The sequence below is a fragment of the Myotis nattereri genome, assembly GCF_964212035.1.
Source record: "Myotis nattereri genome assembly, chromosome: 3".
NCBI classification, from domain to species: domain Eukaryota; kingdom Metazoa; phylum Chordata; class Mammalia; order Chiroptera; family Vespertilionidae; genus Myotis; species Myotis nattereri.
In genome coordinates, this window is record NC_138077.1 from 27,278,801 (window position 1) to 27,296,866 (window position 18,066).

Consider the following 18,066-nt stretch of genomic DNA (forward strand, 5'->3'; position numbering starts at 1 on the left):
ATATTTAGGTGATTTTCACAATATATAAATGATAAGTTTTCAATAATTCTATATTTAATCTTGCTTACTGAAATAATTTTCCTAGTACATTCTCTATACTTTCTCTACATTTTCTAAATTATATTCAAGACTCACATTTCTCCATTAATCTTGTCCAAAACACTGTTCTACTATCATTCTACAGTTCATCAAATCATTTATATGAATGTAAAAATAAGGAGTAGAAATATTCTTGACATCCCGATCTATCTCCATTAATTTATTAATATATGAGCAAGTATGATTTTAAAGATAAAAGTTCTTGAACATTGTACTCACTCATGAAGAAATGGCCTTGCTACTGTTTCTCCAAACGTATGGGCTTTATATAAAAGAGTATAAAGAAAAGGTAATAAAGTGTAACGAATATTCAAATAGTGCCTTGATGAATTCACCAAAAGAGAATTTTGTCCAAAAAATGCTGGGTCTTGATGCTATGGGATAAAAAGTGAAACTGAAATAAGAAAGCTAAAATATGAATAAAAATTAATATAGAAGCATTTCATCTATTTTTGAAAAGAAAATTGTACACATTTTAGCTTGTTCATGAAAAGATGAAATTACTCCTATTTCATCATCAAAGTATATGAACACTTCTAGTTTCTATTTGGGATATTTTTTAATTAAACTTTATTTTAAAGTAGATTTTTCTCATTTAAATACACAAAAAGAAGATAAAAATACATTTTAAGAAGGAATTTTTCCACTGATATTATTGATAGTAGATTGACTGATTGGATCACATTTTCATGCTTTGTTGTATCCGCATCTTTGCCATGTAACATTGTGGCCCATACCATTAAAGGGGGAGTACACACTTCCCCACTGCTTGGCTTCATTCTCAGCTATGTGACACGCTCTGGGCCATGTGGCGCATTCAAGTGAGGGTTTAAAATGTGCTTCCTGAGGACTTGCCGCCTGGAGCCTGACCATCGCCTTCAAATACTAAGCCTAGGTAGTCTGATGTCCCGGGGATTCAAGAAACAGAACTACCTGGCCATTTGCAGACTTGCAACCTGGAGGAGAGCCTCTCCGCAGAGCCTAAGCTAGGTCAGCTGTGGCTCAGCCAAGGTACAATGATGTGCTCAAACCTGCTTACATCTCCTGCTTTAGGGGTAACAGAGTTAACTAAGGGAACCAGCTACTGCCTCCCTGGATTTGGCATCATGTTTCTTACCCTGAAACCAAATTTTCCTTTGGCTGCTCCCAGCTCATCAATTAGAATGGTGAGAATACTATTCAAGCCCATTTCTGAGAGATACATGATTCTTCTAATGCTCACCTCTCCCTTGATGTGACATGCGACTGACTGAAATGCTTTCAAATTAGGAACACTATAACCCAACATGGCTCTTCCTATCACCCTGTCTTGGCTTCATCGTACCAGGTTCAGGTCTAATTGTGATCTGAAGGCTCTCTCCACTTTCCCCTGCTCCCTTCCCTTTGTCCTACACTACTGTCTCCCAAGAAATACAAATTTCTTGAAAGCACTATTTCGATAGACTAGAAAGTGACTTCTCCTCAATGTATACCTTTTACTTCTGTTCTATTATGCCTCCTTCCAGGTTAAATTCTGAATTGTTGTACACCTTCTCAAACAGAATTAAGGCCCTATATATAATCAGTATGTGAACTGCAAATACGTTTTTTAACTACCACACATTTAAGTGACTCAGTGGTTTACCCTAATTTCCCCATTCCCTCTGAAAAATATGTCCATGGGAGCCCACAGCATGAAATCTCAGAGTTGGTAGAATAGCTCAGCATGTCCTGTACTTACGCTCCCACCAGCTCAGATCCATGTTTTTAAAAGCATTCCTTTTATTTATCCCAATATGTCATTCCAGTTTTGTTTATTATAGAAAGACTCTGGACTCAAACTGCTTTGCAAGTGACTTTAATTTTTTGTTGTTGTTGTTTCTTTAATGAAACAAAAACTGGAAATCCTTAATATTATACTAGAGGCCCAGTGCAAGGGTAGGCCTTCCTTCCCCTGGCTGCTGATACCAGCTTCCCTCTGTCACCCAAGACCTGGGCTTCCCTTGCAGCCCCGACTTTGTCCAGAAGATCACCTGGAAGGGCATCCGAAGGATGTCTGGTCTAATTAGCATATTATGCTTTTATTACTATAGATTATACATTTTATGAGAGAAAAATTACATGGAACTTGTTAGAATCCAAGAACCCAGACTGAAAAATATTTGGCTTTAATTTAAACATTTATGATTTAAAACACTCATATATTCTTTAGGTTTAAATAAAATATTTATGTAGTGACTACATTATGTTTCATAATTTCTTTACTTGACCATTTTTATATAAAAATACTTATAGGCCTTGAGAAGAGGACTTCTAACTCTTGGTCATGAATTATGCTGCAAGCTTTCATACCATATTTCATATAGCTATCAATTTAAGTACTTTGCTAACAGTAGGTTTATGTTTTATTTCAAAACAGGGAAAGCAAGAGGAATTTACCACATATCCATCAGCATTATGGTTTCTGGAGAATGGATAGAATGCCCCAAGTTGCATCCATCTTCTGCAGAGCTCTTCTGTGGTGTCCACCACAAATCCACAGATATCTGCTCCGATCTAGACAACAAACATATCTATCACTTGTCATGTAAAAATTCTCAAATATGCCAGAATAACACACTTTTGGCCTCAATGGATTAATTTGCATGACTTATAATCATTTTGTTCCACTGTCTTCACATATTCTCCTTTAGCCAAGCTTCTATATTTGGCGTTTTTGTTACACACTTGCATCTAATTGCATTATTCTTTTTCTTCATTGTCGCTTTTTACTTCTATATTTAATTTAAGTTTTATTTACTTCATTGTCTCTTTATGCATTCACTTTTAACATTTACTCCTGGTTAATATTTATTAATTGGTTACTAAAATAAATAACTAATCTCAAAATACATTCTACCATTTGTTATGTTTTGTTTTCTTTTGAACAAAACTTTCCATAGATGGGTCTTTTTTATTCAAATGTTCAGTTCTCTTTGTACTTTGGCTTGTTATTTTTTTTCTCTCTCTAGAGACTTTACATTTATGACACTAACATTTTTTCTTACTTTTATTACCTATGTCTTTCTTTAGGCTTATTCTGCTTTTATTCTTTCATTTTCTTAATTTATGCACTTTACTCAATATTCAGCCTTTTCCAAAAAATTATCTTTATTGTTGAAAGTATTACAGATGTCCCTTTTTTTTCCCTATTGACTCCCTTCACCCCATACCCCACCTCCCAGGCCTTCACCACACTATTATCTGTGTCCATGGGCTATGCATATATACATACAAGTTTCCTGGTTACTCTCTCCCCTCCCAACCCCAATCCCAGCCTTCCTTCTGAGATTCATCAGTCTGTACCATGCAGCTATGTCTCTGGATCTATTTTGATCATCAGTTTATTTTGTTCATTAGGTTCCACATAAGAGTGAGATCATGTGATACTCATCTAACTGGCATATTTTGCTTAGCATAATACTCTCCAGGTCCATCCATGCTGTCTCAAAGGGGAAGAGATCTTTCCTTTTTATAGCTGCGTAGTATTCCATGGTGTAAATGTACCATAGCTTTTTTATCCACTCATCTACTGATCGGCACTCAGGCTGTTTCCATATCTTAGCTATTGTAAATTGTGCTGCTATGAACATAGGGGTGAGTATATTCTTTCTGATTGGTGTTTTTGATTTATTAGGATATATTCCTAGAAGTGGGATCGCTGGGTCAAATGGGAGTTCCATTTTTAGTTTGTTGAGGAAACTCCATACTGTCTTCCATTGTGGCTGCACCAGTCAGTGTTCCCATCAGCAGTGTATTAGGGTTCACTTTTCTCCATATTCTCGCCAGCACTTGTTGTTTGTTGATGTGTTTTTGATAGTCATTCTTACAGGTATGAGATGGTACCTCTTTGTTGTTTTGATTTGCATCTCTCAGGTGATTAGTGACTTTGAGCATGTTTTTATGTTTCTTGGACTTCTGTATGTCTACTTTGGAGAAGTATCTATTATTCACCCTTTTTTGTTTTGAGTCTAAGCATTTAATACTATATGTTTTTACTCTAAATGTCAACTTAGCTAATGTCTCACCATTATGATATAAATACAATTATTAGCATTCAATTTTTTGTGTCTCTATCCATTTTTCTTCCTCTTATTTTTGACTCATAAATAATTTGATAATGTGTTTTTTAATATCCAAAATCAAAATTCTGTCTGTCTTTGTGTTTTTTGTTATTACTACTTGATAGGTTCTTTGGTTTTATTTTGTTCAGTGCATATAAAAGAAAAAAATAAATGAATCCTGTAGTATCCTAATGTATTTGTTTTGTTTTGTAGTGGACCTCATTAGTGTTTAAATGAACATTATATACTTTTTTGCTTAATATAAAGAGACTTACAAAATGTCTTATGTTTAAAATTTCTTAGTATAAATTTTCTCTGCTTTAAACTCTTTTAAAAATCTCTGTCCTTCTCTTTTTAAAATAGAGAGAAAAGCTTTACTTTTTAACCTGAACTAACAAGTATTTTAATATATTTAGCCTTCTGACATTTACTTTTATTTGGATTTTTCTCTACTATCTTATCTGGTGCTTTACAATTATCATATAAACCTTTATATGCTTTAGATTGATATTTTTTTCATGAATTATTTTGATTTGATTGAATTTTGTTTATTCTATGTTCCTGAATGTCATAGACATTACCTATATTCCTATTTTTTTTATAAATTCCCTAAATCTAGAGGTTTAATTTTCTGTAGCATACTTTTAATCATTGTAATGAAAATCATTAAGACAATAATATTACAAAATTAAGTGTAATTCACAGCTTTGATGAATAGCAATGCGTGAAACTGCTTACCAATGGCATTCCAAACAAACCGAACTCCAGCATGCCTGTGATGGACCATTCCATTTGCTCCCATGAAGCGGTGTTGTCTCCTAACCAATGGGTAGCATGGACTCCAGTTCCAGCAAAAGTTGACCGAGTCAGAATAAAGCTTCTCTTGTTAGGAAAAACTTTTTGCACAGCTCTACAAATAAAATCCAATTATTAAATAAGGTTTTTGCCCTGGCTGGTTTTGCTCAGTGGATAGAGAGTTGCCTGAGGAGAGGAGGGTCCCAGGTTCTATTCCCTTCAAGGGACACGCCCGGGGTTGCAGGCGCGATCCTCAGTAAGAGGCGTGGAGGAGGCAGACCATCCATGATTCTCTCTCACCATGAATGTTTCTATCTCTCTCTGTCCCTTCCTCTCTGAAATCAATAAAATATATTTTAAATACATAAATAAATAAGATTTTAAAAAACAATACTGATATTTGAAGTTCTGAGGTCTCAATTTCAAATATATGTATTACATACAGTTCCTAGAGCCACACCAGAATATTTGCAACTATTTTATCAATGTTTATTCCAATTTATATTTAGTTATCAATACTATTTAAATGCACTTTGTTCAAACACAGACAAAAATATTCTAGAAATTATTATGATTTGAATCACTTCCTTTATCAAATTAAATAAAAACATGTGCTTTTTTATTCACTCAACATTTATTTTTGAAATATATAGTTTAAAATCATTGAAAATTTTTAATATAAAATGTATAAATCTGAACTTTAACTCAATACATATTTTTGTGTTACAATGATTTTAATTAATGTTTGCATTTTCAAATAACAGCAAACAATGTTGGGATAAAATGTACATATTTGAGAATTATTTTATTTTGTTTGTTTCTAGAAGTTCACCATTCACAGCTACTAGAATTATTCATCTCATCTCTGTTGGTACCTGAGTATTAATGGCAAATTTTTATTTTTATAAATGGGAAATAATCAGGAAAAGATACAAAAGTTTAATTCAGTATATAAAATTATCCAGACTATCTTAGTAAAATTATAATAGAATTCTCAGCTGCTTTTTCTATATTATTACCTTTAAAATACTGAACTATAATGTTTTTCTTTCTACAACTTACTCATTTATGTAATGTAATATGTAATGTTTTCCTGGGTTTAAAAGGTAAAGAAACAAACACTGAGAAGACATTGTATAAAAAAGTTCATATCATGGTATGATTTAGGACCAAATAAACATGAGTTTGAATTAAAAACAAATTGTAGTTATTTAATTATATAAAGATTAAAAATTGCCCTGGCCTGTGTTTTCAGTGGTTAGATTGTTGGCCTAGAGACCAAAGAGTAGTGTGTTTGACTCCGGGGTCACAGGCTTGATCCTCAGCCTCAGTCAGGGTGCCTGTGGGAGGCAACCAATTGATGTTTCTCTTTCACATATATGTGTTTTTTTATAATATATATATTTGAGAGAGAGGGGAAGGGATAGGGATAGGGAAACAGAATCATTGTTGAAAGAGAAATACCGACCAGCTGTCTCCTACTCCTCCCCTAGTGGGAATTGAGCACACAACCAAGGTATGTGCCCTCGGTGGGAATCAAAGCAGTGACCTCTGGGTTCATAGGTTGACACTCAATGGGAAAAATATCCTCAGGTGAGGATCAAAAAAAAAACTTTGTTGAGACTAGGTTTTATTGACTATTGCATTATAGGTCTTTATACAATGCTTTAAAAATAGTAGGCAATAAAGAGAAGATGTCCCCTTCCTTTGTTTTGTATCATGTTTTTGTTTTGTTTTTATACATAAGTAACACTTTACATTAGAAAATTCTTTTTTAGGAGATACTGCATAGAAAATTACTTTTTAATTGAAAATCCTGGTTTTGAAAAATAGTTAAAGACTTGTTCTAGAAGAGCCATCCTTCCAGGCCAATTGTGAAGTTTATGCTTAGAACACAATTATATTCAGAAAAGCAAACTCAATCAAAATTTTGAAGGGTACTTTAACTCTAAAATCAAAGAGAATCACAGTTAAATACACACACCATATTATTCTTAATAACTAAGTTCTAAATTCATGAATAATACTTAAAGAACTGATGCTCTTAATATATTAATTGCTCTATCATGAAAATATTATTTTTCTTACATGTGTGCTATTTTCCAATTTATTAGTAAAGTGTCAAGTATATAGACAATAAATAGGAAAGAAGTTTCTGAATGGAATTGCACTTACTTCTCTGTAGCTATAGCCATGCTGTATCCATAGAGGCTGTGAACATCATAATGTTTTCCCCAGGTCTGCACAGCATCCATGCAAATTGTTTTGGAATACATGAGTTTGTCAAGAATATCTAGGAGAAAATACATAAAGAACATTTTCTACAAATTCTTTGCTATTTTAAATTCTATAATATTTTTGCTCTTAAGGTATATTTTAATCTTTATAATTCTTAAATGATATGTAATGCCATATTCATTTAAAAAAACAATAAAATGAGAATTTAATTTCCAACTAGGTCTCCACTTTCTACTCCTGTTGATTAAACATTAAATTTTCACTTTCACTAACACTCTGCTTTCTAATTACAATAGTAAATAAATTCAAGGGAAAAATAACCTTTAACGTATATGTATAGAAATATATACATTTAAATTGAATATCAACTATCTATAGATCCATTTGAAAGCTTTATAGTACAATCGTTAACTTAAATATGATCTAATTCTATACATGTAGACTTGTCACACAATTACAAACCATTCAAATTTTTGTTTTTTATTGTACTTTAATTTGCTGGCATATATGATGTTGCAATAATTATTGTCATCTTTCTTCAGTCCTTGTAGCAATTTATTCCATTAAGAGCACATTTTTCTCTTTGGTTATTTATTTTATCCAAATTAAATGATAAAAAAAAGTTTTTAGAATATGTGAGATGTAACTATTCTCATCAAGCACATTCTGATAACTGCACAGACTTATAGTAAAGTGTTCATGAAAAAAAAGTCATTTCAATTATGATTTCAAACAAATTTTGTTTCTTTTTATTAATTACTTTATCACCAGCAAATGAAAATAAATCAACATGCTATATCAGAATTTAAAATCATTCTCTTTTATTTAGGCATACATATTTTGGCCAAAAGTAAAACAAAAACAAAAATATCGATTTCAGGGTCTCAAAATTTTACCAAACTTTGCGATTTAGGAATATATATGCTGGAATTTACCAGTCAACAGTTAATGCTAAGTAGATAACCAAATGAAATTTACCAGGAGTAAAAGGTGGATAATTCCATTTGTTGTCATTGCATCCTTTTGTTGAACCTTGAACAAAGCTGGAAACTTCATTCATGTCCTAAATGGATATAAATTGAGGAACAGCAGACTTGAAGTAATAATAAATCATATAAACCTAAGTTATTTTCAATATTTTTAAACCTAAGGCAAACACATTGTTTTGCTTTTAGGAGATAAATATAAGCTTCCAAGCTAAAGACAGATTTGCTTATCTATACTCACTACTTGATTCTACCCTGGGTCTGAACAAGTCATTATACTGAGAAAAATAATATCATTTGCTTTTGTGTGAATGTAGATCACAAATAGCAGAGGTATCTTTGATTGAGGAATTGTATATGAGCAAAATGTAGTTCACTTACCTAGTGTTAATTTTACATATAAAGTATTAATTACAAGTACTAAGCAACTGCCTTTTCTAAAAAATTGTATCACTCTTTTCACTGTGAGTCTATCATTGTACACATTTTTAGTACATTTATTTATTCAACATAGCTTGTTCATTTCAGCTGGCATTTATCTAATTTTTAGGATGTGCATTGCTAGCAACCAGGCAGGATATGCTTTGGCCACAACTTCTATTCTCCCATGAGAGAATAAAAGCAAACAATGGCAAATAACATTTTAGTATCCTAATAAAAAAGGGTTAGGACCTTACTGAGTCCCTGGAAGGGTGTCTGGGAACCCTGGGGCTAGGAGACCACATTATGAGAGCCAGTGGCCTAAACATATCTTGGAAACAGGGTTGTGAGGTATTGTGTTTACTGATTCTCTTGCCATGGAAACCTAGGCCCTAAACTTATCTTGCTACTTACTAGGGTTTTTGTTTTGTTTTGTTTTTGCTTGTTTGTTTTTACCATAACCAGTTAACTAAAGTCTTTGGACTAAAAAAAGATAAGAGAGCCCTATCCAGTTTTGATCAGTGGTTAGAGCGTTGGCCTGTGGGCTGAAGGTCCCTGGTCCGATTGCAGGCTCAGTCCCCAGCCCTGGTCAGGACACATATGGGAGGCAACCAATTAATGTGTCTCTCACATCGGTGTCTCTGTCTCTCCCTCTCCCTTCTACTCCCTAAAAATCAATGGAAGAATATCCTGGGGTGTGAATTAACAAAACAAACAAAAACATAAGAGATTTTAATCATACACCACACTACACACGTTCAAGAAACACAAGCCAGAGAATGATAAATATCGCATGATCTCACTCATTTGTGGAATATAATGGACAACATAAACTGATGAACAAAAACAGAACCAGAGACAGAGAAGCATCGATGAGACCATCAAATCTCAGAGAGAAGGCAGGGGAGAGTGGGGGTAAGGGGAGAGATCAGCCAAAGGATTTGTATGCATGCATATAAGCCTAACCAATGGACACAGACACCAGGGGGGTGAGGGCATGAGTGTGAGTGGGTGGGAAGTGATGGAGGGAAAAGGACACATATGTAATACCTTAATCAATAAAAATTAAATACATGAATAAATAAAAAGAAATACATATTTCTTTTTCCTTCTCTGTTAATTGCATTGAAGTACTTCTATACAGATTGAGACAAAGTAGGGTTATAGTTGTGAGTATGAAAAACACAGGGTATTTTATTATATTATTATTTGTTAATTATTGTATTACTTTCCATATGAACAACTGTAAACCTATTTTGCCCCACCTTGTACATATTTGAGCCTTATTCCCCACATCTCTTGTCTCTACTCTTAAAAAGGCATCTCGCTTAATCAAGTGGCTAATTTTGCTTTCCTCAGAAGTATGGTTGCTTTGTTACTCCTCCCTTCTCCCATCTATATCATACCCACATGTAATCAATGTGAAAAATTAAGGGTACTGAAAAGAATACATTTATCATTGTGAATCAGATTTTTAAAAGTCAATGTTTTCTTTTTTCCAAATATTTTTCTTAACAACAAGGAAGGAAAGTTATGTAGTTATTCTAAAATATATATTGGAGTTATTTTACTAAATTTCTTGAACTATTATGTTCAATTTTTTTCTGTGACAATTTAGCTCACATAATTTTTCAAAGTGATTTCAATATTTAAACTTATAGTTTAAAAAATGAGGATGGTATCTAAATTATATATCTAGAAAATTACAAAACTATTTTAAGATGTGACTTAAAGTCAGTTAAATGACAGTTATTTTTACTGCATATTCATTCTAACAGAAAAAAATAATGTGAAGAGAATTAAGAAATTAAAAAAACAACAACTTCGTAGTTGGATTTGGCAATCACTCCAGTAAGAACTTGCCGCTCTCTATACATAGTATAAGTAATTCAGTGATAATTAGTGAGGTTTGAAATCACTTTAATTATTATGTTATGTTGTTGTATTTTAAGCATTAGTCAAAATGCTTCTCTGTTAGCATCAGAAAGACAATGCCTTTCTCAGATGCTCTTCCTCATCCCATTTCCTGTTTCTTTGGAGTTGTATCAGGTATTTCGGTCTTGAAAGGTTGTAGGAAATGGAGTATTCTCTCTTTCCACGGTACAGCCATCTTCTCTCTCACTATTCTTAAAGTGCCATTTATAGTCTAACTCCATTCTAGTAAACTCAAATTGTTTCCTAAGCAAGTGAGAAGAGGGAATGAAAAAATTTTCCATTTAAATTAAATAATACAATTGAAATTGGTGCTATAATGGAAAACAAAACACAAGAGCAGATGCATTTTTGTTGTTATTTCTACCAGCAGCTAGGTATTATCATCATGATCTCACAGATTTTTTTGTCTAATAACTAAAGCCTCTCCGTCTCATTCTTTTACTATCATGGAAATCCTCATGATTATGTTTAACTTACTCAATTTCATGTTGTCAGCAGAAAACATAGTTTTCCTATCTTTATATGACCCACAAAACACCTGCTATAGTCATGGTGCAAGATAAAGACTTGTTATCTAACAAATTGTTTGAATTAATAAATAAATGATTAACTAAAATAATGACTGAATGAGTATTAAAGACTTAAAGGAAATAGAAATATTATGGACCTAAACAGCCAAAGATAGCTGTCCCAAGGAATTGCTTTATCTCTCCTTCCAAAATTCTGCACTATTGCAATATCTTTGAACAAAATCCCTGATGTTTTTTTCTATGTTCAGATTTATTATACTTTTTTTACTGAAATATAGATTTTTAGGCTCACCAAATAGTTTCGTCCCCAAATGCAGCTATAATTTCCACAACCAAAAATACTAAATCATTTACTATCATACAGTATTATTCTATACAACAAACCTAGCAGCAGGCTATCAATATCTACAGATAGAAAACTTCATCCACGGAAACTTTTAAAGATTTGTGTTTTAATGTAATAAGTATTACATTAAAATCAGATATCTAGGATTTTGTTTACTATTGTTGTTTATATTGAGGTAAAACATTTAATCTATAGCCAATTTTGACTTGTTCTATTCTATAACTTACTAAAAAATGTTTTTAAAGGGTAAGGGCTTATATAGGTTCATATTACTGCAATTGCTGACTACTGTAGACTTAATACATTTTTTTTGGAGTTGTACTAATATTGGATTATTCTCAAATCTTTTAAACTGTTTTTTTCGACAATAAGTTATTGGTCATAGATACAACACTTCAGTAATAGAAATGAAATGTATTCTATAAAGTGTATTACTAAAGATTAGCAAAATCTCTTTTATCAGCTTTTAGTTTTTATTCTTGTCTAACTCATGAGCACAACAGGTATAATACTTATACATTCTAAAAAATATTACAAGACCTTTTAATTTTATGTTCATACAGTATAAAATATATATTGTCAACTTGATAATAAGATAATAGAAGAAGAATTATATTCTTTGTCCAAAATCACTGGCTTAAAATAGTTACTTACAATCCAGAGTCCATCATATTTCACTTCTTGATGGAAAATGCTGCATTCATTTGCCCACCACTCTATGCAGCTTGGATTAGTGAAATCAGGGTATACTGATAATCCTGGCCATACCTAGAAGAATAGACCATTTACATATATACATACATTTTTAAAATAAATAAATGAGAATTCAAAATAATTGAGAACAAGAATTATTAGTCATAATGTTGTAACCCATGCCCAATCTATATTTACAATAATCTCAGGCCTACTTTAAAATGCATTCAACAGAAAGTAAATTAAAAAAAGAAAGAGTGACAACATGAAGCACTGATGAAGAGAAAAATAGAAGAAAATGGGATGGATGAGGTTATTTTGACTGCAGCTTAATTTAATTCTTAGCATCCTAGTAGGTTATGTTAAAAAATAAAAATCATATAATATATTCATTGTCTGATAAAATAAAGTATATATTAAGTCCAAAAGCAACCGCTTCCAAAAAATTCAAGGGAAAAGCTATATATATATATATATATATATATATATATATATATATATATATATATATATATATATATAATTTCAATTTAACAAATGCATATATGACACTTATGTGCTGGGCAATGGTTTAAGCATTTTTATTACTATTAACTCATTTATTCTTCCCTAGAACTTTGGAGGACAGGTACTATTTTAATCATCATTTTACAGATGAAGTAGGTTCTATAATTAAACCCATTTTATAGACAAGAGAAGTGGTGAACAGATAAGTTAAATAAGTTGTTCATGGTCATATCACTAATAAGTGGCAGAGAACTTCAAACCCAGGCACTCTCATCTCAAAGTCTATGGTATTAAACTCTACACTTATTATATTGCTTTTTATGATTGGTGTTTCTTTGAATTATTATACTTATTACTTAAAATAAATATGTTGGGGTAGATGAATTAAATTTCAAATAAATTGGGATGGATAATATTGTTTTATATGTAAACTATGCATATGGGTTATGTGATCTGTGCATATCCAACAGAACAGGTCTTAACAAAATGTATTATGTGACTTATTAATAGGCTTTGTAAGTAGAAAATTCACCTCCCTCAAATTCATTTTTTCACCTATAAATTATGACGTTTAATCATGGCTACCTCATTATTTTATTGTGAAGATTAAATGTAAACCATAAAACTTAGTACACAATATATATAAGTACTCAACTTATGTATGCCTTCTTTTATAGGGAGGAAGTTCAATTTTGCTTTCTGGTGGAGTGAAGAATTAATTAAAGAAGACTTGTAACAGAAATTTTCGCTTTGATAAGTGAGATAAAAAGTGATGGTTAAGATACTCTTTGGTATTTTAAATAATGTGATAATAAATATGCTTTCATATAATTTCACAATTGATCTTGTTTTATTCTTTTGGTTAAATTATGGAAGTGGAATTACCAAGTCAATATACCTAGATATTATGGGTTTTGATATGTCTTATGAAGTTGTCTCCAAAAGAATATTTATCCTTGTTAAAATTTTGCACTTTGAAGCTAGGCAGTTTCCTGACTCTGCTCTTAATTGCTCTGTGATATTAGAAAAGTTACTTCATTTCTCTCTAATTCATGTTTTCACCTATAAATTAAGAATTCTAATCATAACCGTATCATTTTATTGTGAGGGTTAAATATAAACTATAAAACTTAATACACACCTGTAAGTACTCAATTTATATATGCATTTTACATAGTTATCAGAATTTTGTAATATACATTATCTTATTTTTATCGTTAGTTTTCATTTTGTATAGCACTAAAAATTATCAGTCTTATAATCATCTCTTCAGTTTTAGAGATGATTGGAATATTTACTCTGTCTAAAATACCTCTACACAATTAAAATATCAAATCTAGACTTGAAAGTGAATACACACACATGTGTACACACACAAAACCTTTGTCACTGCACAATAGAAAATCTGACCAACACAACTTTAATAATTATTATAATTTACCTCTCCGATAATAGTTGTAGTCCCATCTGAGTCATTTACCCAAACTTTTTGTTCATTTCCCCTCTCATAGGTGGCATACTTTGATCCATCCGCACGCTTACTGATGGCGATTCCGGGGTCCTAATAATAGAAGAATTAGCAAAGATCACCAAGGGAAAAAATATGTCTTTGGACACCACGGCTAAAATCATCATTTTCCCAATTACTATGCACAGGGAAGAAGAAGAGGAAAAGTAGGATTCATTTGAAACATGGCATTGGGAGAGCGCTCTGGATAGGTTGGGTTACCATAAACACAAACAAGTGGACCCGGCGGCAAATTAAGCCTGAAATGTCACTGATGGCAACCATGACGAAACTGAAGCTGTCCACCCACCATCACATCATGAGAAGGCAGGCTTCTTCTGGAAAGACAATAATGCTGGGAAAAATAGGAGGCAGCAAGAAAAGAGGAAGAGCGATTATGATATAGATTGACTCCAGAAAAGAAGCCAAAGGCATGTGCTAGGCATGCGCTACAGGAGCTGAGCAGGGCTGTTGAGGAAAGGACTGCGTGGACATCACTCATTCATAGGGTTGTCAGAAGTCAGTGCTGATTCAGTGGTGCATAACAGATACAATAATAGAAAAAAAATAAATGGTAGAAAATCTATTAACTGATTAGAGTGTAAATAGTAAAATTGTACTGATAAATAGTCATTACCAAAATGATGACATATTTCTGTCCATGATCATGCAAATCTTGAACAAATTCAGGAAGCCCGTTATATGTAACTTTATCATAAGTGAAGTCTTTCTTGTCTTCCATATAGTCAATATCAGTGACCTGTGTATCCTAAAGATTATCAGAGTATGTATCAATAAATAGACCTGAAATAACTGTACCATACTTCAATTTTTAAGTCCAAAAAACTTGTATTATAAATATAAAATTTTTAAAAATAAATGAACATAGGTCCCTTTTACTTCACTAAGGATGTAATGGCATTTATATATAAAATAAGTATTTCTAATTCTAGATTACAAAAGCATTATGATTATTCACATTTGTTTCAGTGATAACTAAATATGCATTATATAATGTGATTAATTGTATTAAAACTCTACACATTACATAAACTATTATATTAAAAAGTATATAAGCTTTAAGAAATAAAGCCTACTAAAACACTAAATATGATTTTGTCCACAGTTAAACATGTATTTTGTTATAGTATTTTTTATTACCACATCTCAAAATTTCACATAGGACTGGGCATTATCTATGATAATAAAATGTACTTTATCATTAAAAGGCAACTTAATAATCCATATGCATCTATATAATTATCCTGACTATTTCCTACATTTATGATTATGTGACACTATTTAATGTGGTATACATTCCCCAACCCTTTATCCCACTTACAAATGGTATGCCAGCTTCCCGATTTCTTTTTACCACTTCTTTCACTACATCAAGTGATGTATAATTCCATTTACTCAGCTGGAATCCAAGGCTCCAATATGCTGGCATTGCCGGTCGCCCAATGAGCTTAAAGTAATTAGACATTTAATTAGTTCCAATAAAGAGTATTAGAATCTAATATTAATATGCTTATTACTCTATTATATCTCTAGCATTCATTTAAGTTTAATTACATATTTTAAACAAGTATTTATATTTTCAAATGTGTCTTAGATTTTCTATTAGAATTCTGTTCTGAAACACTTAAAAATGGCTTTGTAACTATTCTGTTTATTTTGTGTTGGAAGATTAAAAATTTAGTACTTAAAATAACATTTGCAAAGATATATTTTGCTCAGCATGTAAAATAAAAGAGAATACATTAATAGCATCAAAGAGATATGAGAAAAAATACACTGTCCAATCACACTCTCACTTCCTTTAGCAACAAAATGACTGAATGATTCAATAAATGAATATTCATCATGGTAGAAAAAAAGATGTTTAAAAGTACAGAATTTCTATTTCCTTACATTTTGGCACTTATTTCTCTCCTAGTTTTCAAATATATTAATAAAATATATGTTATACAGGCCTCCGCTCAGTTATCTTATAAGGTGTTTATCTCATTCACATGTGGGCCTTGGCTTCTCTCCAAAGAGGCCAAATGGAGACACTCCTTCCATTGCCTTGGTGGCCCAAGCAGGTTTGTTGTATGTCCACAACAGACTGTCAGTGTCTTAATCACAATAACACAGAACATGATTTGCATGTGAAAATATGGGTGTAACTCATATTATGTCTTTTTCACTAAAACTATTAGGTTATATTAAGACAAATAATCTTATTTGAAATAATAAATATTCTTTGGTTTTGGTTTGTGTGTGTGTGTGTGTATACATATATATCATGGAATATATATATATTTTCAATTATAAATGATTTATCCATTATACATGTCTAAATACTACTATGTAAAATTTCTAAATTCAAAAATTGGGCTATGCATTCAATGAAGAATTAAATTTATTTTTATAATAATCTATAATAATAAAAGCATAATATGCTAATTAGACCAGACAGCCAAACGGCCTTCCGGACATCCTTCTGGATGTCCTTCTGGATGAAGCTGCGGTGGCGGGGGCCAAGGCAGAGGTGGTTAGGGGTGGTCAGGCAGGCAGGTGACAAGTTAGGGGCAATCAAGCAGGCAGGTGATCAGTTAGGGGTGATCAGGCAGGCAGGCAGGCAGGCAGAGGCAATTAGGGGCAATCAGGCAGGCAGAGTGGTTAGGGGTGATCAGGCAGGCAATTAGGACCCAATGGTCCTGGATTGCAAGAAGGTGCAGGCCTGGCTGAGGGACCTCCCCCGCCCCATTCAAGAATTTTGTGCACCAGGCCTCTAGTCTATATATATAAAAGCCTAAGCAACCGCATGACCAGTCGCTATGACGCACCCTGACCACCAGGGGGCAGACACTCAACACAGGAGCTTCCTCCTGGTTGTCAGTGCACTCCCATAGCGGGAGCGCCACTCAGCTGATCAAGGGGCATCAGACACCAGGCTCACCGCTGGCAAGAGCAGCTGCAGCAGCACGAGCCTCTCCCGCCTCTGCAGCAGCACTACAGAGCTGTGGTGGTGGCAAGTGCAGCAGGCTGGATGAGTAGGAGCAGTGCAGCGCCTGGACTGGGCTCAGCCTCCTCCCCGGCCTCCAGCTGCTTCATGCACTACTACATCCCTTGGGAGATGTCAGACTGCCGGTTTTGGCCCGATCCCCACAGGCCAGCCGACATTCCCCGAGGGGTCCCAAATTGCAAGAGGGCGCAGGCCAGGCTGAGGGACCCCACCAGTGCACTGGGCCTGTAGTTAATCAAATAAAACTCTCAGATACTCAGTATTTTAAACCCTATTCATCTTAATGTTCCACAATATTTCTTTAAAAGTTTGGACATGAGATTGAAATGTCTTTGTGTGTGTGTGTGTTACAGATATGGCATAATTTATATTTCATAAAAATATATAAAATATTTATTAGATATTACATTAGTTAGATATTCATTTCATATGTATATACATTTTCTTTAAAACATAAAACTATCTGGATAGTCAAGTAAATTATGTTTTAAATTTTAACATATTGAACCCAATAATTTGGTCAGCTTGTACAAAAAGGACAGTTAGTTTTCCTTCAAACAAGAAACAACATTTCTCTTGTCTACTCTCCACATAATTTGAGCCTCATTTAAATGCAGCAGTGATTAGTAGTGCTGTGTGTTATACCAGTATTTTATGGCAGTGCTTACATTCAAGCCTTTGCAACCCGACCCATAAAATGATGTGAGCAAGTGGACTGCTGTATGTACGTTGCATTCACATGCCAAGCATGACTCAGTCCCAACTGCTGCTTTACTCAACACGTGACAACTCTCCCAATCAATATTTCAAACACAAAATGTCAAATTCCTTTTAAAAATGTGCTGTCCCTTGTTTTGATGGTGTGGTAACCATACACAAAGTCTGTATACAGGCCAGCCTATCACTGTAATTATG

The 18,066-nt window shown here is 33.0% G+C and overlaps 1 protein-coding gene across 1 annotated transcript in view; it reads right to left on the reverse strand.

Moving 5' to 3' along the window:
* The window catches only part of SI (sucrase-isomaltase), a gene marked incomplete at its 5' end in the record, with an annotated part of 84,598 nt that overhangs the window by 51,968 nt on the left and 14,564 nt on the right, over window positions 1-18,066 (reverse strand). The window contains 9 exons of the mRNA XM_081087663.1: window positions 319-473; window positions 2,518-2,634; window positions 4,920-5,091; window positions 7,152-7,269; window positions 8,193-8,277; window positions 12,086-12,199; window positions 14,073-14,192; window positions 14,776-14,907; window positions 15,481-15,606. Of these exons, the coding sequence (XP_080943789.1) occupies window positions 319-473; window positions 2,518-2,634; window positions 4,920-5,091; window positions 7,152-7,269; window positions 8,193-8,277; window positions 12,086-12,199; window positions 14,073-14,192; window positions 14,776-14,907; window positions 15,481-15,606 (1,139 nt within the window). The remainder of the gene's footprint in view (window positions 1-318; window positions 474-2,517; window positions 2,635-4,919; window positions 5,092-7,151; window positions 7,270-8,192; window positions 8,278-12,085; window positions 12,200-14,072; window positions 14,193-14,775; window positions 14,908-15,480; window positions 15,607-18,066) is intronic.